Source organism: Ascaphus truei, chromosome 6, assembly GCF_040206685.1.
Source record: "Ascaphus truei isolate aAscTru1 chromosome 6, aAscTru1.hap1, whole genome shotgun sequence".
Classification (NCBI taxonomy): Eukaryota; Metazoa; Chordata; class Amphibia; order Anura; family Ascaphidae; genus Ascaphus; species Ascaphus truei.
The window spans coordinates 45828827-45852530 of NC_134488.1; the positions used below are offsets into that span (position 1 = coordinate 45828827).

General features: G+C 43.7%; 1 protein-coding gene across 1 annotated transcript; it reads left to right on the forward strand.

The window, feature by feature from the left end:
- Positions 1-48: 48 nt before the first annotated feature.
- On the forward strand, positions 49-22589 carry LOC142498089 (NXPE family member 4-like). Its single transcript, XM_075606595.1, has 6 exons — positions 49-164; positions 9100-9199; positions 11343-12046; positions 14629-14690; positions 16606-16833; positions 21235-22589. The coding sequence occupies exons 1-6, from the start codon at positions 49-51 to the stop codon at positions 21768-21770; spliced, it is 1746 nt and encodes a 581-aa protein (XP_075462710.1). The 3' UTR covers positions 21771-22589.
- Positions 22590-23704: the final 1115 nt, after the last annotated feature.

Genomic DNA, 23704 nt, shown 5'->3' on the forward strand with positions numbered 1-23704 from the left:
GCTGTGGAGGAGCTGGCTGTCCAATAGGAACGCTCATGCTCCGGTCACATGGTTCCCCGGCTCCCACCAGCATCAGCCGTGGGCTGTGTTCCGCTGCTCCCGCTGGCTGAACAAGGACTTCACCCTCCGCAGAGGTCTTCCTCACCCTCCGCCACCGGCTGCAGGTAAGCCAATGCTACCCGTCCTGGGTACCCAGCCTGCAAATTGTCCCATATACCCGGTACCCGGCAAACATCAGGACTCTGTACAACACTACTGTTGGGCTTGCATCAGACATAACACTTGGAATTTAGACCAAAAAGTTAAAAAAAAAGTCTTGTCTGACCACAAAACCTTTTTCCACATGTCTGTAGTGATATCAGGAATCCTGACCTGTTGGGGGGTCTTGAGGGCTGAAGTTGAGAACCCCTGATATATACCATATGTGCATGTTTCCATAATAAGCTATACAGGGAATACTCTAGATGTCCCTGCACTGTATATCCTCCTCCCATTAAGCACGTTTTGCATACAGCACCTCCCTGGGGAGAACAGGTGAATACACTGAATTTACAGGTACAGCACAAGAACTGCATTACGAAGAGGGAGCAGCAGGTAAGGGAAAGGGGAGAGCAGCAATTAAAGGTAGAAATAAAAAACATACAGGGGAGTTTCACGATTTTATAGAAGGAAAATGTATTCTAAAATGATTTGTACAATATTTATGATCTAAAGTGAGAAAACTTTTTTCAATAAAAAAAATCTTGACATTTTTAACAAGAAAGAGGAGCTGTACGTTTGTGTATACTGTATGCAGAAAGTAGTGATATATTAACTGGTGAACGTGCACATATTAATGGTTTTTTTTGTATCTGTAAATATTAATATTCATTATATGACTATACTCTATGGCTGAGGAAAATATAATGTTACCCAGATTGACTGCTTTGAAATACACTCCAGTCGTAAATGCAAACGTACCTTAGAGGATTTCATCACGATATTCTCTCAGCTGCGAAACCAGAGCAAGTAATTAAAGCTTATTTACCAAGGAATATGACCACAGTTAAAAGTAAATCAGGGGCATTTGTTTCCCTGGTTTTGCAGATGGGAGACAGATAAATAGATACTGGGGTATTTTAAACTAAGAATAGTGGACACTGGAATTTGGATCAAATTAATCCACTTGCAAGTCAGTGGGGGCGATTCACTAAGCAGTGAGCTTTTGTACCCAATTGGGAAATTTGTAATCCCACGATAAAAAATGAAGCCAGACGCGGGATTCACTAAGAAGTGAAGCGCATTTGAGTACGTGATGGCAAAAACATGCCCGATCGCGCTAGCCGCTACAGTAATGAATTATTTCTTATTGATGTGTGTTTTGATCATAGTGTACATGCAGTCTCCTGAGCTGAACCGCATTGGTTTCAGCCTCAGCGACCCCCTACTTCATGAGATACAAGCCCAGTTATGGGGTGCCGGTATCCCCTGTACTGTTAAAGCTCCCACGTCATGTGACCGGGGGATTTAAATCCTGCACGGGGGTTACCGGCACCCCATAACGGGGCCTGTGTATCTCATATATCTCATGAAGTAGGAGGTCCCCAAGGCTGAAACCAATGCGGTTCATCTCAGGAGACCCCCTGCTTATGTACACTATGATCAAAACCCACATCCTCTCTCTCTCCCCTCCCCCATACTCTCTCCCCCCTCCCCCATCCTTTCTCTATCCCCCTACCCCATCCTCTCTCTCTCCCCCATCCTCTCTCTCTCCCCCGTCCTCTCTCTCTCCCCCCTGGTCCCTCTCTATATCCCCTCTACTCCATCCTCTCTATCCTCCACATCCTCTCTCTCCCCCCCCATATATACACACAGACCCTACACCAAATACACACATACCAAACATGCAACAATAGTGTAACACACACATACCATATACAAATACACATTTATATGCAACATATGCAAACACTAAATATACAACATATACATGCACCACACACATTCATTACAAATACACACTTGCAACACACACACACTTACGAAAACACACACACAAAGACTTACCAACAGAGACACACACACACAGGGCCACCAACAGGGGGGGGGGGGTCTGCCAGTGTTGGCGTCCCGGGCCCGGTGAGTGACAACCGGGCCCCGTTTCAGAAAAAAAAATTCTGAAAAAAATAAATAAATGGCCGCCAGCCAAACGTTCCACGCGCGCGTGCGTGTAGCACTTTGAACCATGAGAGATGCACAACACGTGCCCTGCGCGGGACTTGGGCTACAGGCAGTAGTGTGTGGGTGGTGGAAGCTACTGGCAGCTCCGTTACAATGTATTTGGGGGCTTGGTGGTATTTGTATATGTATTTGGGGGCTTGGGGGTATTTTTATATGGGTTGGGGTATTTGTTATATGTATTGGGGAGGGTTGTTTTTTTATATGTATTGTTTTATTTTTTTAATGGATTGGGCTCTTTTGTAGATGTATTAGGGCAGTGGTTCCCAAACTTTGTTGGTTCAAGGCTCCCCAAAGCAATCAGAATTTTTTCATAGCTCCCCAAGGCGATCAGGATTTTTCCGCGGCGCTCAAAGTAAAAACAAAGATGTACATACATACATAGGTGTACAAACATACCTAACAGTTGCAGTGCGCAGTTGGTGTCTCTCTCAGACACTAACACACTCTCAATCTCTATCTCTCTGACCTCACTCTCTCTCTCGGACCTCACTTTCTCTCTCTCTCTCTCAGACCTCACTTTCTCTCTCTCTCTTAGACGTCACTCTCTCTCTCTCTCTCTCTCTCAGACCTCACTCTCTCTCTCTCTCTCTCTCTCTCTCTCAGACCTACTCTCTCTCTCTCAGACCTCACTCTCTCTCTCTCTCTCTCTCTCTCAGACCTCACTCTCTCTCTCTCAGACCTCACTCTCTCTCTCTCAGACCTCACTCTCTCTCTCTCAGACCTCACTCTCTCTATCTCTCAGACCTCACTCTCTCTCTCTCTCAGACCTCACTCTCTCTCAGACCTCACTTTCTCTCAGACCTCACTCTCTCTCAGACCTCACTCTCTCTCAGACCTCACTCTCTCTCTCAGACCTCACTCTCTCTCAGACCTCACTCTCTCTCTCTCTCTATCTCTCAGACCTCACTCTCTCTCTCTCTCTCTCAGACCTCACTCTCTCTCTCAGACCTCACTCTCTCTCAGACCTCACTCTCTCTCTCAGACCTCACTCTCTCTCTCTCAGACCTCACTCTCTCTCAGACCTCTCTCTCTCTCAGACCTCTCTCTCTCTCTGACCTCGCTCTCTCACTCAGACCTCACTCTCTCTCTCAGACCTCACTCTCTCTCTCTCCCTGACCTCACTCTCTCTCTCTCTCTCTCTCTCTCTCTCTCAGACCTCACTCTCTCTCAGACCTCACTCTCTCTCTGACCTCTCTCTCTCTCAGACCTCTCTCTCTCAGACCTCTCTCTCTCTCTCTCTCTCTCAGACCGCTCTCTCTCTCTCTCTCTCTCAGACCGCTCTCTCTCTCTCTCTCTCAGACCGCTCTCTCTCTCTCTCAGACCTCTCTCTCTCTCTCTCTCAGACCTCTCTCTCAGACCTCTCTCTCTCTCAGACCTCTCTCTCTCTTTCTCTCTCTCTGACCTCTCTCTCTCTCTCTGACCTCTCTCTCACTCTCTCAGACCTCCCTCTCTCTGACCTCACTCTCTCTGACCTCACTCTCTCTGACCTCACTCTCTCTCTGCCAGACACAGACAGACGGACAATCTCTCTCACAGACAGACGGACACTCTCTCACAGACAGATGGACACTCTCTCTCACAGACAGACGGACACTCTCCCTCACAGGCAGACGGACACTCTCTCTCACAGACACCCACCCACCCACTGCAGCCCCTTTTTCACACCCGCCCCCCGCCAGCCCGTTTTTCATACCCACCCACCCCCTGCAGCCCGTTTTTCACACCCACACGCCCACCTCCTGCAGCCCGTTTTTTAACACCTACCCACCCACCCCCTGCAGCCTGTTTTTCACACCCACCCACACACCCCCTGCAGCCCGTTTTTCACACCCACCCACACACCCCCTGCAGCCCGTTTTTCACACCCACCCACCCACACACCCCCTGCAGCCCGTTTTTCACACCCACCCACCCCCTGCAGCCCGTTTTTCACACCCACCCACCCACACACCCCCTGCAGCCCGTTTTTCACACCCACCCACCCACACACCCCCTGCAGCCCGTTTTTCACACCCACATACCCACACACCCCCTGCAGCCCGTTTTTCACACACACCCACACACCCCCTGCAGCCCGTTTAACACACACACACACACACACACACACACACACACACACACATACACACACACACACACATGTTGGTGCTGCCTCTGTCTGGTGGCTCTGTAGTTGCAATGCCGGGCAGGCTGCAGCCCCATTGGATGGGAGCGGTCACGTGACCGCTCCTCCGCTTCCCCGAGCGGCAAATTTAAAACCTGGCGCTCTCGGGGAAGTCTCTCCTCCTCCGCACGCATCAGGAAGCATGCGGAGGGTCAGGCGCTGCCAGGGAGACCCGGGACCGGCTTCAGAGGTTTTTTTTTTTTTTTAATTAACTAGCAGCCCTTGTTTCCCGCTGCTGGCGGCCCTGATCGCGGCGCCCCTCTTGCCAAGCCGCGGCGCACCAGGGCGCCGCGGCGTACACTTTGGGAAACACTGTATTAGGGTCTTTTTTTAGATGCATTGGGATTTTTTTTAGATGTATTGTTTTTTCAATATGTATTGTGTGTGTGTGTGTGTTTGTGTGTGTGTATATATTCAGTATATATGTGTATTTTTGATATGTATTGGGTAGGTGGGGTTTTTGTATGCATGTGGGGGGGTGGGGGAGGTTGTATATATTTGGGGGGTGGGAATTTTTTGTATGTATTTGGGGGTGGGAAGTTTTTTGGTATATATCTTGTGGGGGAATTGTGTGAGGGGAGAGGGAATGAGTGAGTGTGGAGTAATTGACTTGACGGCGGGAGAGGAGAGAGGGGTTGAGTGAGAAAAAGAGGGAGTGAGAGTGAGAAGCAGGGGAGAGAAATACATGCGAGGCGGGAGAGTGAGAGGGGGTGAGATGGAAGGGAGAGAAACATATAGGAAGAGGAGGGGGAAGAGAGGGCGCTCATGAGGTGTGAAAAGGGGGGGGGGGGGCGGTGGGCAATACCGCCGACATGGGGGCGTGGGGGGCTGCTCAAAATGTTTGTCCTGGGCCCCACGATTTCTGTTGGCGGCCTTGCACACACACACACACACACTCTCTCTTACCAACACAGACACACACAGACACACACACACTCTTACCAACACAGACACACACAAGGAACTGGGAGATCTAGAGAGGTGCAGCTATGGAGTGCTCTGCAACGCCATCTGCTGTCCAGAAGCTTCAGTGGTTAAAAGCAGCCAGACAGCCATGCTCTCCACCTCCCTCCTACCGGCTACAGCTGTTCTATTCGATTGGCCCGCGCTCCACTGGCATCCTCCTCTGATCTCCTACAACCTCCACTTTCCTCCTTCCCGCCCAAACCGGGAGGACTTCCTCATTAAAAACCGGGACGACTGTTCACCATAGTTTTTGCCTCATTCCACCATTACAACATCGCATACAGGAATGGTGGGATATAATTAGCTTTGTACCACTCGCATATGGAGACGTTGAGGAATATATTGTGTACAGGTCATGGCGGCACAGAATGTTGACCCTTTGGCTGAGTAGCCTGCCCAGGTATCCTGCTTCCAAACCTAACTGATTTCATTGTGGTTGCATGAATAAAACATGATTGGGGTCCCCTGAACCTATCTGAAGAATTTATGGTAATTTGGCAAGGTGACAAAAGAAGATGTAGGGGCCTATTCTATAAGCCTCGATTAGCCACTAATCGAGAACTTATCGGCCAAAATGCATACTGCTATTCAGTAAGCCTCGATAAGTGGGCGATAAAGGCATAAATCGCCCAAATTTTCAGCCATCAAAAAAAAAATCGCCGGATGAGCGGTGATAAGCCCCTTATCGGCAGGTTCTGAAACTCGTGCAATTCTAGTAGTCTCGCTAAGCTTATTGAGGCCTATTGAGGCCTATCGCGGCTCTAGAATGGAGACTTTCTCCCCAAATTCTCACGCCAGGAAAATACGTAAGGCTGGTAAAAAGCTGCGGATGAGCGTCGAGAGAGGACAGAAAAAAATTATTATTTTTTCCTGTATCGGATTAATGCCGGGGCTCTCTGTAGCTGATACCCATTAATATCAGCACCGGAGACCCCCTACATGAATCCCATGCAATAAAAATGCATTTACAGGCAACTTCATTACCTTACCGGCAAACCACTAAGGCAATGAAGGGGTTAACTACCAATGCCATCTTTATTGTGATTAGCGGGGGTGGGTGAAGGTGGTATTTGGCCCTTGGTGTGTTTAGGGCTTGCAGGGAGAGGGGGGGGGGGGGTTGCGTGAGCCGGAACTTCTATATATATATATATATATATATATATATATATATATAAGAAAAGAGAAAAAAACAGGCGCACACCTAGTGCATTAAAGTATAACAATAAGTTTATGGAACATTAAAAACAGCAAATGCCCACTCACAAGTGTAACGGTAATATATGCAGTTATGAGATAGGCCCTCATAAGCCAGTGGTAGCGTCCGGGTCAGCAATGGTGTCCTCTCCTACACACACGTTGCGCGGTCTCCTTCTACCAGAAGTGACGTCCACCCGGTCTGGTGCCCCGCAAAAGGAAGTCCCTCCAGGAAACCGAGCCTTCGCCTGCCTGCTTCTGCTGCTGCACCACCAGGGGAAACAGAGATGTGTCCGCTCTTCTGTTTGGCTTAGCCTCTCACAGCCTGCGTTCGTCTTAGTCCTTGACAAAGTTCTCAGTGGGAAAGTGCCTCCTCTGCCTTAGCCATGCCCTACGTGTTTCGTCATCTATGATGACTTCTTCAGGGTTTGTCAAGGACTAAGACGAACGCAGGCTGTGAGAGGCTAAGCCAAACAGAAGAGCGGACACATCTCTGTTTCCCCTGGTGGTGCAGCAGCCAGAAGCAGGCAGGCGAAGGCTCGGTTTCCTGGAGGGACTTCCTTTTGCGGGGCACCAGACCGGGTGGACGTCACTTCCGGTAGAAGGAGAACGCGCAACGTGTGTGTAGGAGAGGACACCATTGCTGACCCGGACGCTACCACTGGCTTATGAGGGCCTATCTCATAACTGCATATATTACCGTTACACTTGTGAGTGGGCATTTGCTGTTTTTAATGTTCCATAAACTTATTGTTATACTTTAATGCAGGGGGGCGCAAACTTTTTTCCCTGCGCCCCCCTGCCGGCTGTCCCCTCATTCCCGCGCCCCCCCCAACCCCAACTTACCCGCGCTCCGGCGTAATGACGTCACGTTGCCATAGCAACGTGACGTCACATGACCTCGCGGCGTCATTTTGACGCCGCGTTGCCATGGCGACACAGGGAGGAAGCCGCCGAAGCCACGGTAAGTAAGGTTTACAGAGGCCCTGCAGCTCCCCCGGCACTTAATTTAAGTGCCTTCGGGAAGCGCGCGGGGCCTCTGTAAACCCCGCGCCCCCCGTCGGCACTGTCGCGCCCCCCCTGGGGGATCGCGCCCCACAGTTTGCGCACCACTGCTTTAATGCACTAGGTGTGCGCCTGTTTTTTTCTCTTTTCTTCCATAGGTATCCATAGGGAGTTGTGATCCCTTTCAAACGGGCTGCCTATACCTGGATGCATTTATCTGGAACAGGACTCTGTGATTTTTAAGGTTTTTAAAGTTTTTTAAAAGGTTTTTTTTTTTTTTTTTGGGATTTTTCCATTGAATATATATTTTTTATATATTTTTTACATTTTATATTTTTTCCATTTTTTCAATACATTTTTTCATTATGCATATTCTATATTAAAATTATTATTGTTATAACATGTTTTATCTTATAGTTACATAGGTTCTATTTTATATTAACCTCCCTTGGCCACCCCATAGGTTGTTTTAACACAGTAGGCTACCTACTCACGGTTAGGCAGGTTGTTTTATTAGGCGCTCCTTTATTATCTTTGTTTTGTTCTGATTATATATATATATATATATATATATATATATATATATATATATGCAAGTTCCGGCTCACGCGATGCGCTGGCACACACACTCGGCGCTTTTGTATATAAAAATTTTAAACTTTCCCGCTTGCTCAGATAGCCCGCAATTGCGCCCCCCCTCTTCCCCTCTGTGCGTGGGTCCGCAAGTTGCAGGACACCTGGCGCTCATGCTCTAAGCATGAGCGCGCTCAGCGCCAGCGGGGACTCGGCCTAAGCTTTGTGACGCGGCATCCAGCACGCAGCGAGCTAGGATTCCCCCCATAACCCACTGTTTTGGGGAGTTAGTTACGGGGTGTTATACTTGTGCTTGTTGGCTCCAATGAAAATAAATCATTGATTTCCCTCGTCCTGTCTGGTGCTTAATCCCGATGAATGGCCCTGGTCTCCCCGTGACAAGGATATTATGTAAATGTTCAGTTCAAGCTCTTCACTGCTAACGGCAGTCAATAATATAAACGAAATAAACGATAATTATATTAAGAAATGTGTTGGGATAAATATCAGAAAATAACACATCAGTAGCTGTTTTAATCCATTTGAACGCGTTTTTCACTAAAAATGCTAAAAAATAATTTAGAACGATTAGTTGTACCGTTTATTGCAAATGAAATGTGATATTATATCATTAATATTTTAAAGTGAATTAAACACCCCTGCATTTCCATATACCTGAACATAGGTAATGGAGGTAAGGACGGGGTAACCACGATTGGGCAAACACAGGGTAAAGCGCTCCTCCTGCCGGTGGGTAATTTTAGCATGATCCTGCAACCATTGGCCCCTAATCCTGCGTGACACCAGCTGTCCCTACATTTAATTTAATCTCACGACAGCAATATCATGATGATATGACATGTCTTCTTTTATTATTGTTATTAGTAATATTACTATCATATTGGTGTTGCTGGTGGATTATTTCAGTGGGATCATGCACAATATTTCAGCAATAACACAACACATTTCTCTTTCAGAGCCTGTAACATGCTGACATCCATCCCAAAGAGTCGCAAGACACTTCTGGCTTTAATATTCATAACCATCGTAGTGATAAGTTTCACTGTTTATAGGAAGGTACGGCGCCATTTGTTATTAACTTAGTTCTATTTCGACTCTTTTTTGATGTTTGCGTTGTTGAGGCGTTCTGTCCTTTGCTTTAACGGTGAGTAAGGGCTTCTCTAACAGGAATATGTGTTTCGGAAACCAATAGGGTTGGGGTTTTAATTGAGGACCATTTTGCTGAAAGTAATTCGTCTTCTGTATGTGTTATGTCTTACATAACAGAGGAAGATCAGATTTACTTTACAGCAACTTTTAATGACAAATAAGTATTATTTTCTGATCTGGCTGAAGGTAGTTTAGAGACACTATTTATCAATTCTGGGGCAAAAAAAGGTGAAATAGATGTCTGTTAGTAGGTTACTGGCTCTGCACTTCTTTAACTCAGATGGTGCTGAAAAGATGTGTAACACAACAGGCACAAGCTTATAGAGCTCCATGTTAAAATAGTCTGAAAGCAAAAAGTGACACTGTGTGCTCATTTGCATGTCATTACCCAAAATCCCTGTCTGCAGTGGAAGCCTTGTATGCTAAGAGATATTGGGGAACAACAGGTTTTCAGACCTGCATGAGACATGTGATTGTGCTCACATGTGGTACAGTATTTTGTTATTTGCGGAGTAAAAATGAAAACACACCAATAGTGTACTGTATATCAACGCATAAACGTCCATTTTTTCGAATGACATTTAGTTCAGATCTGGTGCGGCAATTTTGCAGACGGGGTTTTTTTTAAACATCACCCACTTCATTCTCTATGGGTTTATTAAAGTCGGTTAAAATAAATAACCTTAGATTTATCAAGAGAAGCAATCGAAATGAGATCTGAGAGTGCAGTTTTTCAATAGTTTTTCCCCAGTTTTGCACTGAGAGACTTTGTCCATCTAGCTGTAATAACTTCTGCTCAGGACATCAAATAAAAATCCATGGGATGCCCTGCTAAAGTAGGGAGACTTCCTGACTGCTGTGTATCAGGAAGTATAAATCTCCTATATATGAAGAGACGAAAGCGACCCTCCAAAGGACTAATGAAAAATTAAAACATTTATTAAAGACAGTCTTTTCATTACTCCTCTAGAGTGCCGCTCTCTTCTCTTCATACATAGAAAATTTATACTTGCTACTATACACGCCAGCTGGCAATAGGCATACACCCGAGGTATTTTTTGCAAGACTGTGTCAAGAAAGTGCAACTTAGGCTGAGATCATACTGAGTGCGAGGGCGCTTGCACGCGCATGTGCCAAGTACAAATTGCAGGATCCTTAGAAGTCTCCCTTAGTGTGTGCGCACGCACAACAGCGCACAATAGCATGACCGCAATTTGAAAAGACAAAAAAAATTGTTTTTTCAAGTGACAGCTGCGTCACATGAGCGGTTCAGTCAATCACAGCGAACCAGCGCCGTGACGTCATAGCCACGCCTCCACCACGCCCCCCATCACCTGAATCAGTATGAGCAGAGATCGCTTGAGCGTCGGGCGCGTGCCACGCCATTCGTACGCTCGCATGCGCTCAAGCACACCGTATAGTCTCAGTCTTATCTTATCTACTGCAGAATATCAGAAACAGACTCAGACAGTCCTGGGTTAATATGTAATGTAGAATAATTTTATTTTTATTATTATTATTATAAAAAATTACAAACATATCAAGAGAAAAGAAACAAATTAAAATATGCAATTTATTATTTTTTAGACATTTTATATACAGAAAACAGAAATAATTTACATACTTACATCAGCACAACCACCAGATCCATTTCTCTCCCTATCTCTCTCCCTCCTTCTCTCTCTCCTTTGCATGGCTATTAGCATATCTCCCAACCAGGTACTACAGGGGTGCTCCTTTTTCAGCACAGGCATGTCTCCCTAATTTATTGGAGGGATGTTTGAGGGGACATACATACAACTGGAGACACTGATCAAATTTAGATATGTTTCTTACAAGGGGTGCAGATATAAGCACGTGCCTACAGGTAGACGCATAACTCTCCGACTCTCTATTAAAGGCATAAAACACAGATTCTTATCTCCACTGAATATGAGATTATAATAGTGGGTCTGGTTATACAGTAACTATTTATTTTGAATGTTTGGGTAATCTGGAGAGGAAACACATACATTTTGTGTGCTCCATCATTACATCTTTTATTTTTTAGGTTCCCTCCTTTACATTAATTCAACATAACTCCCCTGAAAAGCCAAACCCTGATACCAGCACCAGCCCAACCAAAGAGGAGCTACTGGAGGAAGAGATCCTCAATAGAATGGCTCACATGATCCCTGCTGTCAAGTTCACCCACATTGACAACACGACCAGTGCTGGGAAGAGTAAAGCCACCATAATAAGCCCTAAAGACAAGTATTGTGTTGGAGACAATTTAACTGTCCGAGTTGACATGTTCGATTACTTGGGAAAGAGGAAGACCTATGGAGGAGACTACCTAAGAGTGAGAATCTCTACCCCAGAGCTTGAAGCAGGAGCTACTGGGAGGATTGAGGATTTTAATAATGGTACCTATCACGTCCACTTCACTTTATTTTGGGAAGGAAGAGTCTATTTCTCCCTGTTACTCTACCACCCAAGTGAAGGAGTTTCAGCATTATGGAGGGCGAGGAACCAAGGCTATGGTCTCATACAGTTTACAGGAACCTTTGTGAATGCAAATCACCAGGATAAGAGTGAATGTGGTTTCCAGTTGAACACATCGAAGGAGATATGTGAATACCGAGATGACAGAGACAGAGAATCTTTTTACTGCATTAAACCTGAGAATCTGCATTGTGGGTCTTTAACATACCTGAAATCATTCAACAGAGATCTCTCTTTCCTTAGCAAGTTAGAGAAAAATCTCTTCAACAGGTAAAAATACACATGCAATCAGTTTATCGGTCTGCCGTGCAAAATTCCATATCTAGCAATGAATTGTTGGTCTCTGAAACACTGAAATCCTCCTAATGCAGACCTGTAGACTGATGTCGTAGGATATTGCAAAAACATCCCGACGTACGTTTCACTCAAGTAGCGAAGCTTCGTCTCCCAAGGCAAAAATCCGTTATCTGAGCAAAACTTACAGCGGGACATCAGTCAATGGGTCTGCATTGAGACCGGCACTGGGAGGGTTTCAGTGTTCCAGTAGATGTAGTGTCTATTATGTTTTGTGTGCTTGAACATAGCAATAATTTACAATACCATACTTTCAGCTTGACCAAGACACTGGAGCTGCCCCTGCAGCCAATACTTACCTCAATATCAATGTTTATTATCCATATCCACATTTGTTGACTGCTACAGTAAGTATGAATAACTATTTCAGCAATCACTATTACTTGCTGACTGCTTATATTACTGCTTCATATTGCACTTCTCTTACGTACAAGTACAGTATATATAGTACTGATATAGAACGCCAATAGGTCTATGCTTGGACTACTGGCAAGCCACCAGCAGTATCACTAGACAAGCACATACACCACGGTATAACAGTATATAGATAGGTAGAGGCACACCAATTGTGCAAAAAGGGAGAATAGTATAAAAACCCTGGTGCCGGCTAAACCATCAACAGCCCCAATGTTCCATCTGAGGGCACAGACTTAGTACAGCACACAAAAGATGGAGGCACAGTTTAAGATTGTAAAAAATATTGCTGAGGCTTTACTTCATGATAGTAACAGTCCAAATTATGTTTCAGGGACATAATCCCTTCCTCAGATATCGGGGGCAATTATTTGAAGAAGCAAGACACTGGAGCTGCCCCTGCAGCAAATACTTAACTTAATATCCATGTTTTTCATCCGTATCCGCATTTGATGACTGCTAAGTATGAATAACTATTTCAGCAATCACTATCACTTGCTCTTTTTGTTTATCAATAGCGCCACATATAGAAACATATCATACACAAAACATCACAGATTCCCAGACTGAATAGACAGAATAATAAGCAAATAAATTACATTTACAGTACCTACATTTTTAATATCTATCATGATATATTCCATCACATATTGACATAATATTTACAAAAATTGCTCAACATTTTGAACCATCACAGACCACGTAGATATTCCGTGGTTCAACCACTATAGAAAAATCAACCACCCCCCTTGTTGTCCATTTACAGTGATCCACTCATTAGGGTAGCAGAATACCTTTTATTATAATATATTGTAGCTGTTGCACACAGGTTAAACTTGAAACACTCTCAAAGGATAATATCACAGATTACAGAGAATTGGATATCAGGATAGCAAATCATAGAAAGTGTGAGAAGACCTTCTTCTCATTCATGCCCATAGGGCATCATGATATCAAATGAGTTTATCCACAACAATTCCCTTTGCTTAAATGATTATTATGTAGAGTATAGAACTGACAACAACTGATGTAAACAGCCCACCGTGAGTGTGTGCATATTGAATTATATCCCTACATATGATGCACATATGCTTCATAAAAGAACAACTGCCCCATTTTGGTTTCTATAAACCTCCCGGGCAATTTCTATTTTTGTTTCTATAAACCTTCCGGGTGATTTCATTGATTCAAATAAATAGAAAAACACAAATGATTAGAGATCAGGGCCATATTCTCTAAGCAGTGCTAAGCCATATGCACTTTACTGCTCATTCGCTTTAATGAGTCATAAGGTGCCGTACAACATAGCATCACTTAGTGAAGATGGGCCACAAGCATTGATACATCCAAATCAATTATAACATTGCTCTCATTAACTCCTCTCCCTGGTTTCTCTTATAGCCACTGCCCATTACTCATTGATTTGAGTGGGAGTAAAACAATACATAGTGAGTGAGAGTAACACAACACATAGTGAGTGAGAGTAACACAACACATAGTGAGTGGGAGTAACACAATACCGTGAGTGGGAGAAATACAACACAATACATAGTGAGTGAGAGTAACACACCACATGATGAGTGGGAGTAGCACAATACATAGTGAGTGAGAGTAACACAACACATAGTGAGTGGGAGTAGCACAATACATAGTGAGTGAGAGTAACACAATACATAGTGAGTGAGAGTAACACAACACATAGTGAGTGGGAGTAACACAATACACAGTGAGTGAGAGAAACACAATACATAGTGAGTGAGAGTAACACAACACATAGTGAGTGGGAGTAACACAATACACAGTGAGTGAGAGTAACACAATACATAGTGAGAAGCTTCATACTAAGAGATGCAACGTGACATTAACATTCAGAGACAGTAACAGCAAAATACTCTGTCCCCCAAAATAAGAATTATTGATGCAACCCCAATTAAGGGGAATATAATCTATGTTGCCCTCGGCACAGGGGGAAAGTGACTTGCCCAACATCACAAACAGCTGCCATTAGGTCTCAGACCTGTTTTATTCTCTGCAAACCCAGCACAGGAAGAACAGTTTCACTAAAACTTCTCTTCTGTTCCCAGAGATAATGTCGCAGTGGAAATTCAGAGAGATTTTAAATATATCGACGTGTCCAACTGCCCCAGTAAGCATTAATTCCACTGTCATTTCTATTTATTTATACATGTACTTAGGAAATAATATAACATTGTTTTGCTGATGTTTAACAAAGTACTTTAATTAATCAACAAGTAGACAGGGAGGTGGGTAGACAGACAGGTGGACAGTTTCTACAGACATAATATATATTTTTAGTGCAGAAAATGATAAGGGCGATTCTCACTTGAATCTAAAACATATTGTGACAAGTGTAAATAAATAATATTGTGTGACTCTTATTAGTGCATTATTTCATGTTGAACAAATTCATATTGTGAAAATGATAACTCAATTGTGGCAGAACCCATGTCAGGCATTATTGACTAGTCCCACTAAGTATATATTTGAATGGGCATAAATTAATTAATGTGTATACAATAATATGTTTGTGTATACCTGCATCTGAACAATAAATGCAAATATATAAAATAAATGTATTTAAAATTCTATTTCAAACCTAATTTTTTGCCCACTTTATACAGTTGCACTCCTGAAGTTTTTCAAAGATAAAATATTATTTCACTGCTGGCCAGGAGACATTATTATACAATGCCCATAGTTCTCAGTGTATACGTAACTCAGGGTTCTTAACAAGCTAGTTACATTTTCATACGTGTACACAAACATCCAACTCGGTACCAAGCACTCTTAAGTAAATAATGAATACGTACTTTGGATATGAAAATTTCTTTTTTCACTTAATTACAAAGTCACAACAGGAAAGACTGTGAGAAGAGCAGTGAATCTATGCCAACAGACATGGATACAAATAAGACAAAGCACAGAGTGTAAATACAGACAATAGTACAAAGTGAGACACAGAGTGCAACATATACACCACAAGAATACCCATAATCATAAAAAAGAGGGAGGGAAAAAAGGAAAAGCAAGAGGAAAAAAGTTTTGGAAGGGGAGTGTCTTTCTTCTGGCCCATTCCAACAGACCAAATAACGCCAGGCGTTTCCTAGTCCAGATCACTCGGAATCGACAGCTATTCGTCTGTGTTTCTGCTTCACGTAACGTTACTACCCGTTGTGGGATAGATTGAGTACGGAGAATGCTTTGTTTCTTAGCTTTTTAGCTAATTTGAACATTGGTTCTGCACTGTGCTAGCGATTTTGAGCACGAACATTGGAGCCTCGTGTAATACATTTTTCCCTTAAGTGCTTCCCTGTTTCTTATGCTTTCACGCCAGCCTGACATTGTGCAATAGGTTTCCCGTCATTGAGACGACACCGATTTTATACCTGTCTTTTGTTTACAAGGGAGGTTCTTGCCAAGGGTGTCAAGGAAACTACCGCAGACACCCCGGGCCAGAAGAAGGGGCTCACCACCCGAAATGTTGCCCCTCTTGTTTTTCACTGCACATTTTTTACCCTTGCTTTTGCTTTTTACCTCCCCCCCCCACTTTTTTCACTAATCCTTTGAGTGACGCCTATATCCTGTACTTTTTGTATTTCAATACTGTAAGTGGGATTTGTATATATACACATTTGTAAGAGCATAATGCATGGGGGGAAATATATCACAGCAAACGTGATGCAATTACGAGGCAGAACAATTGCACCAGAATACAAACAATACAAATCCTATGGACATAAATGGGATTGTTTCCTGTCATACATATGGTGCCGATTTTTATTGCACCAGAATTACACCACTTTTGCATTGATACATGCAATATTCATTAAAGTCTCCCAAAAGCAAAATGGAAAATGTGGAACAAAAACCCTATATCATATCTATCAAAGCAAAACAAATCCACAGTTTCCCTTTTGGACTTTTTTCTTTGATCAGTCGGGTGCAATTTTTGCTCCGGTTTTGCCCCCGTTCTGTAGCTGGGGGACCCTGACCCATCACCTCCCTAAACTCCGTAGGCCTCAGTGTTCTTTTCTGTTTAGTTTCTCCAGTGGTTAATGCCTCTCATCAAACACCATGCAAGATCGGCATGGAGTCCCCTTATCCCAGTGGCTTTCTCTTACACAACATCTGGAGACCCGTGTTTTGCAGAATCTCCGCCTTTCATTCTCCGGAACAGATCCAAACCTGCCTGAGCGACAAGATGGTCTATATGATGGGGGATTCCACGTTATACCAATGGTCCCTACACTTGGTTCAGACATCGAAAAGTAAGGGATCTCTTTGTATATCTGTCACACAGTAAATAATTACTGTTTGTCCCTCCAGAGCCAGAAAAAAATGTAAACATTCCTGGTGGAAAAACGACTTTTGACCTTTTTCACTAGGAATTTTGATGTTTTTTCCAACTCTGTAAGGACCAACAGTAATTTGGGGGTGTTCTTATTCACCATCATTTGTATATCTTTATTTGAAACACAGTGTTCCCCTGAGGGTGTTTGCACCTAAACCTTCTTCCAAACTTTTTATCTAAACGAAATGGGAGACTAATTTCCGAGAGCTGCATCGCCTGCAGTAGTTGTTTATCACGCTTGTGTTATATATTTGTTATATCACGCTTGTATCACATGGTTATATTAAATTTTATCTTTTGCGCTTTTTGTTCCTTTATGCACAGAAAATAATATCAATACTCACCTCTCTTCAGATCTCTTAATTTACGTATAACTAGTCTTATCATTTTGAAAGTTCCACTTACTCAAAAGTAATACAACATATATGTACAAAAAGAAAAGAAAGTGCAAGACCCTCATGGTGTAGTATTTAAAATATAGTGTATTCATAAAAAGATGAGATATGCACGTACAAGAAAATTTATTCCAATAGGCATGTAGGTATATTAACCACTGTGTAGGAAACAGTCCCACATCTGCTGCACGGAATCCCCGGGAACTGGATGGTCGTCCTCTCAAGAAGGCTCCGGTCCTATTTCAGCAGTGTCACTGGTGTTCACCTTCACAACTCCGTTCCTCCAAGGTGACTGGATGGCCAAGCCCAGATAGGGGTCACCTGCCATCGAACAGCCTGCCCTGTGGCTCTCTAGATCGCCTCGCTAGCAGCACATACTCGCATATGTCTGCCTTCCGCTTCTTCAGGGCAATGCTCCGCTTGGGGGAGGGAATTCAATAGTCCAAGAAAGTACAGTGATATATGGCACGGCACTCACAAAACAAACTCCCTGAAGAAGTGACCTAGCGTCACGAAACACGTTGGAGTTTGTTTTTTTTGAGTGCCGTGACATATCACTAGGTACTCTTGGCTCAGTTCAGCTTTTCCTGGACTTTCCTGGACTATTGAATAACAGTCTAAAGGCTTATCCACAGTACATTGTCTCTAATCACTGAGACTGAGACCCCTGCTGTCTGTTTTCCTGTTTTTAGTGGCCCACTAAAGGGAGCCCTACACATACTAATTGGGTTACATCTGACTGTGTAAGAAATATGCTGTATATATTTTTTAATTTGTGAGTCAAGTATATTTATTAAATGTCAATGCTGATTTGTTTTTAAAAAATTTTTTAAAAATATTTATGTAGTAATGATATTTAGAAATTGGTTTATTGATTTGAAGGTTTGGAAGTCAGCAATATATTAATTATATATTTAATTATTATTTTTTCAAAGTTTATTTATTTTTCATCAGATTATAGATACCATTGTATATAGGTTTTGTTAAGCATACTTTTGTGTCTCCCAGTAGTTTAGCAGAGGGAGCCTTGTATCTGCATTTTGGTTTGTTGCAAATATCATTGTAGCTGAGAAGCACTCTGTGTATATTGTGGGCACATGTCTCATGTTCCATATAGCTGATAACGAGATCGCCATTTTCTGTGTTAAATTTTTAATGATACTGGACTAATTAGCAATCTGGAACACCTGATTACCAGGTACTTAGTTAGCCCACCTTCACACTGCCGACAGGACCTGACAAAGCGAGACTTTCTCGTGAAACGCGTAGTCCTGTGTCGGCATTGTGATCTGTTCGCGACCACAGAAGGGCACCGTACCTCCCGAGGAGAAACTCTATTGCAGCCCCTGCGACCGGACGCGGCAGCAAGGGAGTCCCTGCATGAGCAGAGACAACGGAGACGGATGCCGGAGGTGTTTTATTGTGTATGTAAGTTCTTTTAACTTACTTTGTGTTACAATAAATTACCCTATATCCACTGAGCGCTTTTCGTCTCTGTTTGGAGGCACCAGAGGGAGGGAACTGCTCGTTAAAGAAAATCCACATCAGTCTCGGACAGCAGCATCTCCTGAAGTATCCCCTGAAGTGGAATCCCACGAAAGAAACCATTGACAAGATGGACTCACACTTGTCCGTGTGAGTAAGAATTCGGCTCAGCCATTTATTGGATATAATTATTCCCTCCCTTTCTGTTCCAACCATTGAAGTGTTATTACTAAGTATTTCTTTTTTATTATCTCTTTTTTTCTTTCCTTTTCTTTTCTATGCGCTCACCATCTCGCCAAGAAAACTGTATATGTGGGGATCAAGGAAGGATCCCTTAAGGGTTGAGCTGCAGGATTTAGGGGACAGTATACTATTTTATTTTGTTGGTTTTTAGGCTCCTACTTTATGTTTGTTTAAATTGCATCAGTGTGTTTTAAGTGTGATAGGGGAGCGCCGTAGTTTCTTCTCTTTTACTTGTAAGGCTGTGCTTATAGTGCCGGCGACGGTGTTGCAAATTCGCCCAAAAACAAAAGCATTTCCGCAGCGTGCACTTATAGCGATGGAGCGCCGTCGCGAAAACACGCCGCCGGAAAAATTTGATTTTTCGAGGGCCGTCGTGTCACGTGACGGCCCTTTAACAAATCAAATAGCGGGAATCCCACGATGCTGCCATCCGTCGAAACATAACTTTCGCCAGTGGCAACGGTGACGGGTGACATCACCCATCGTGTCGCCGTCGCCATCGGCGGCACTATAGGCAAAGCCTAAGGCTGTAACGTATCTGGCGTCACTCCGAGATTCAACCAACCAGCGAGAGGGATTTCCTTCCCCCAAGCGGAGCACTGCCCTGAAGCAGTGGAAGGCAGACGTATGCGAGTACGTGCTGCTAGCGAGGCGATCTACAGACCCACAGGGCAGGCTGTGCGACGACAGGTGAACCCTATCTGGACTTGGCCATCCGGCCACCTTGGAGGAACGGAGGTGAACACCAGTGACACTCCTGAAGTAGGACCAGAGCCTTTCGGAGAGGATGACCATCCAGTTCCCCGGGATTCTGTGCAGCAGATGTGCAGCAGATGTGGGATTAACAGTGGTTAATATCCCTACATGCCTATATGAATATATTTTCTTGTACGTGCATATCTCACCTTTATATGAATACACTATATTTTAAATACTACACCATGCAGGTCTTGCGCTTTCTTTTCTTTTTGTACATCTAGTTGTTGTTGTCCTGACATCTGCTTATCCAGCATAGCAGCAGACCCTCTCCCCTTAAGGGAAGTTTTTTCAATATTGTTTTAGTGGTGTCAGAATTGTTCATCATCACATGTACACTTTTTTATTTGTGATTGATCATTATTGAGTCACTTTCTATACCATTTATATATTATATATTTTTGGGTCTAGGTCTTTAACGACCATTGTTTTACACTTTTATACACTATACAAAGTCAGTCAACACGGGCGTGTAGTGCAGATGCACAGCAGGAATCGTAGTGGTAGCTGTCAGCAGCGGCGTAGTCCAGACCATATGGCTCTAATCCCTCTTTGCCCCGGTGTCTGACGTCACTTCCGGTGGATAGGATATACAATGTGTAACCTGTGCTCAGTTCCATCTCTCCAGGTTCTGCAATGCCTTCCACAATATCAGGAACAAGACTAAACGCGTTTCGCCCGTGTTGACTGACTCCTGAGGAAGCTGTGTATCTGCACTACACGCCCGTAATGTTACAAAATGTGAGGGGGATAGCCACATGTCATCAATTCTGAAGACATTGCACTTTACATGCTACACTATGTCCTGCCTTTTCTTTCTTTGTGTGAGCTACGAGAGAGCCACAGAGGAGAAGATATCAAGGAGGGACTAACATCATATTGATGCAGAGGCCAATGTGAGCCCTTTTTTATTGATTGTGCTCTGCGCAAAACCTTCAACTATGCAAAGCAGGTTAGACCTGAGTTACATGTCTTTTAAAGGCTGAAGCTGCAATATTTGTCATTTATTTAACCATCATTTCCCTTTAATAGTTTGCACAGTTAGTTTAATTATTTTACCCAGTCACATTGTCACTGGGTGCAGTTTTTGCTGTCCTCCTTTGCTACTGTAACATCTGGTTTATAATTGAAACCAACTAAATGTTTAGGAACTTTTTAAATATGGGCCTTAAAGTTTAACTCAGAGACATGCCAGTAAATACTATATATTATGCAATACTTACTGCTTTCCTCAGGGAGTCACTAGAGGCTCTTAGCTAACAGAGAAAAGAATGCTGCAGCTATTCCCAAGAGTTACACAGCAATGTTTAGAAAAGTCACATTTTCTCAGGAAACACAATTAACTCATTCACAATTAGTTTGTAAGGAAAGTAATGTATATTTAATGATCCACCGTTAATTCCCATGCTCACCCCCAAGCCTTGTGTCTTTTCTGTTAGGTCTGAAGAACGTGGATTTGCACGGAACTGGACTGGAATCCACGATCGTAGCAATAGACACCGACAGGAACATCAAATTACAATGGAAAAAGCACAGTCACCCGTATGTCGCAAGCCGCTTCTACTCAGTCAAAGATGACGCGTACGTTAGTGAGCGGATAGACAGACTGGCTGGAGGACCTCATACTGTCATTGCCATTTCTCTGGGGCAGCATTTCAGACCCTTCCCCCTCTCTCTCTTTATCAGGAGGGTTATTAATGTGCGTGGGGCGGTGGAACGTCTCTTCTTGCGCAGCCCGGAAACCAAGGTTATCATTAAAGCGGAGAACACCCGGGAGAGGAGCATTGATGCAGAGAGATTCAGCGACTTCCATGGCTACATCCAGTATCTGATTGTAAAGGACCTCTTCCAGGATGTCAGAGTCGCTGTGGTCGACGCCTGGGACATAACCATTGCTTGTAATTCATACAACGTCCACCCCACAGAAAATATCGTCATGAACCAAGTCCACATGTTCCTAACTTATATTTGTTAGTGTTCATTCATGCTTAGTGGTCATTCACTAAATAGAGGTACCCATGACAAGAAATCTATCCCATTCAGTGCAGGTTGTGATAATGGGGAGACCAACATGAGAGAGATACAGTATCGTTGTAACCCCCCTTTCAGTGATACCTGGAGCATTGATGGACAGGCCTTCTGGCCAAAGACTGGGAAGCCTTACAGGAGTGCATGTGACTGGGTATCTGAGAATTCGGTTTCAGTTTGCAGGTTAGGATTCCGAGTCTGTCCGTCGGATTTTCAGTAATAAGAATTTGCCTTTTTGAGACTAATCCGCAGCTGATTCCAAGCCTGGTGAAAATGTTGCCCATTTGTAGTGTGGAGGCACGTAAATGGTGTCCGAAGCATGGTCACCTGGTCAGCAATTTCTCACTTAAGCTGATCCGCTGTGACCTTGTTGTATTCAAATCTTCTTACTGTATCTTTATTTTCTTGTTCATTTTGTTTCTTTTGTGCCTTGTTCTGAATAACAAACTGGCAGCACATTCCATGTGCCGGAGTTAGAGGTTACCCTGCTCCGAGAGACACCACATCCTGCTTTCTTCAGCATTTATACCACACGGCTACTGAGGAACAAAGGAGGGACATACATGCTGGCACTGTACAGTCATTTTCCAAATGTACAGTATAAGGTACAATATTACAAAGAATGAGATTCATGTTTAGAGACAGGGGAAATGAGTGCTATATTTCACCTCCCTTTTACTGTCTTTTTAAGTTCCCCCTGCTTAACACTTAGATTGTAAGCTCTTTGGGGCAGGGGCTCCTTTTCCTAATGTTACTTTTGTGTATGAAGCACTCATTTCTATTATGTCCCGTGTATTACTGCTGTACATGGATGGCGCTATATAAATAAAGATATAGCTGCATTACATTACACAAATTGAAGGTGGCTCTTTATCCAACAATATCCCCAGGTTTCCCATCATCTGGACAGGAGTTTTTGGGGCTTTCCTTATACTTTTGTGGCTTTTGATCTTGCACTAACACCAAAGAGGGCCGTTTATTAAAGCGCCCGGCCCATGCTTGCCCACCATAGGGTTGCCAGGTGTCCATCGAGCGTTAAGTGCTGAGAGGGTGGAGGCAGTGAGAGGGCAGGACGGTGGCTGGGCAGAGCAAGGAGGACTGGTGTGCTGTCCCTGATTGGAGGAGAGGACAGCCAACCAGAGGACAGTGGGGGGCGGAGCCCACACCCCGGCGGGCCAGAGACATGTTCTGTGCTGTCTGTGTCCTGCAGGAGATAGGTAAAGTACAAAGTGGGGGGAGGTGAGGGGATATTTAATATGTATTGGGGTGGTAGGAGTATATTTAATATACATGGGGTGGTAGGAGTATATCTAATATCTATGGGGGTGGAGGGGATATATTTAATATGTATAGGGGTGGTAGGAGTATATTTAATATGTATAGGGGTGGTAGGAGTATATTTAATATATATGGGGGTGTTGGGGGAATATGTAATATGTATGGGGATGGTGGGGGTATATTTAATATGTATTGTGGTGGTGGGGGTATATTTAATATGCATAGGGTGGTAGGTATATTTTATATGTATGGGGGTTGTGGGGGTATATTTTATATGTATTGGGGTGGTGGGGGTATATTTTATATGTATTGTGGAGGTGGGGGTATATTTAATATATATGGGGTGGTGGGGATATATTTAATATATACGGGGGTGGTAGGAGTATATTGAATATATGGGGGTGGTAGGGGTACATTTAATATATGGGGGTGGTTGGGTTATATTTTATATGTATTGGGGTTGTGGGGGGATATTTTATATGAATTGGGGAGGTGGGGGATATTTTATATGTATTGGAGAGGCGGGGGGATATTTTATATGTATTGGGCTATTGGTGGGATATTTAATATATATGGGGGTGGTGGTGGGGGATATTATATATA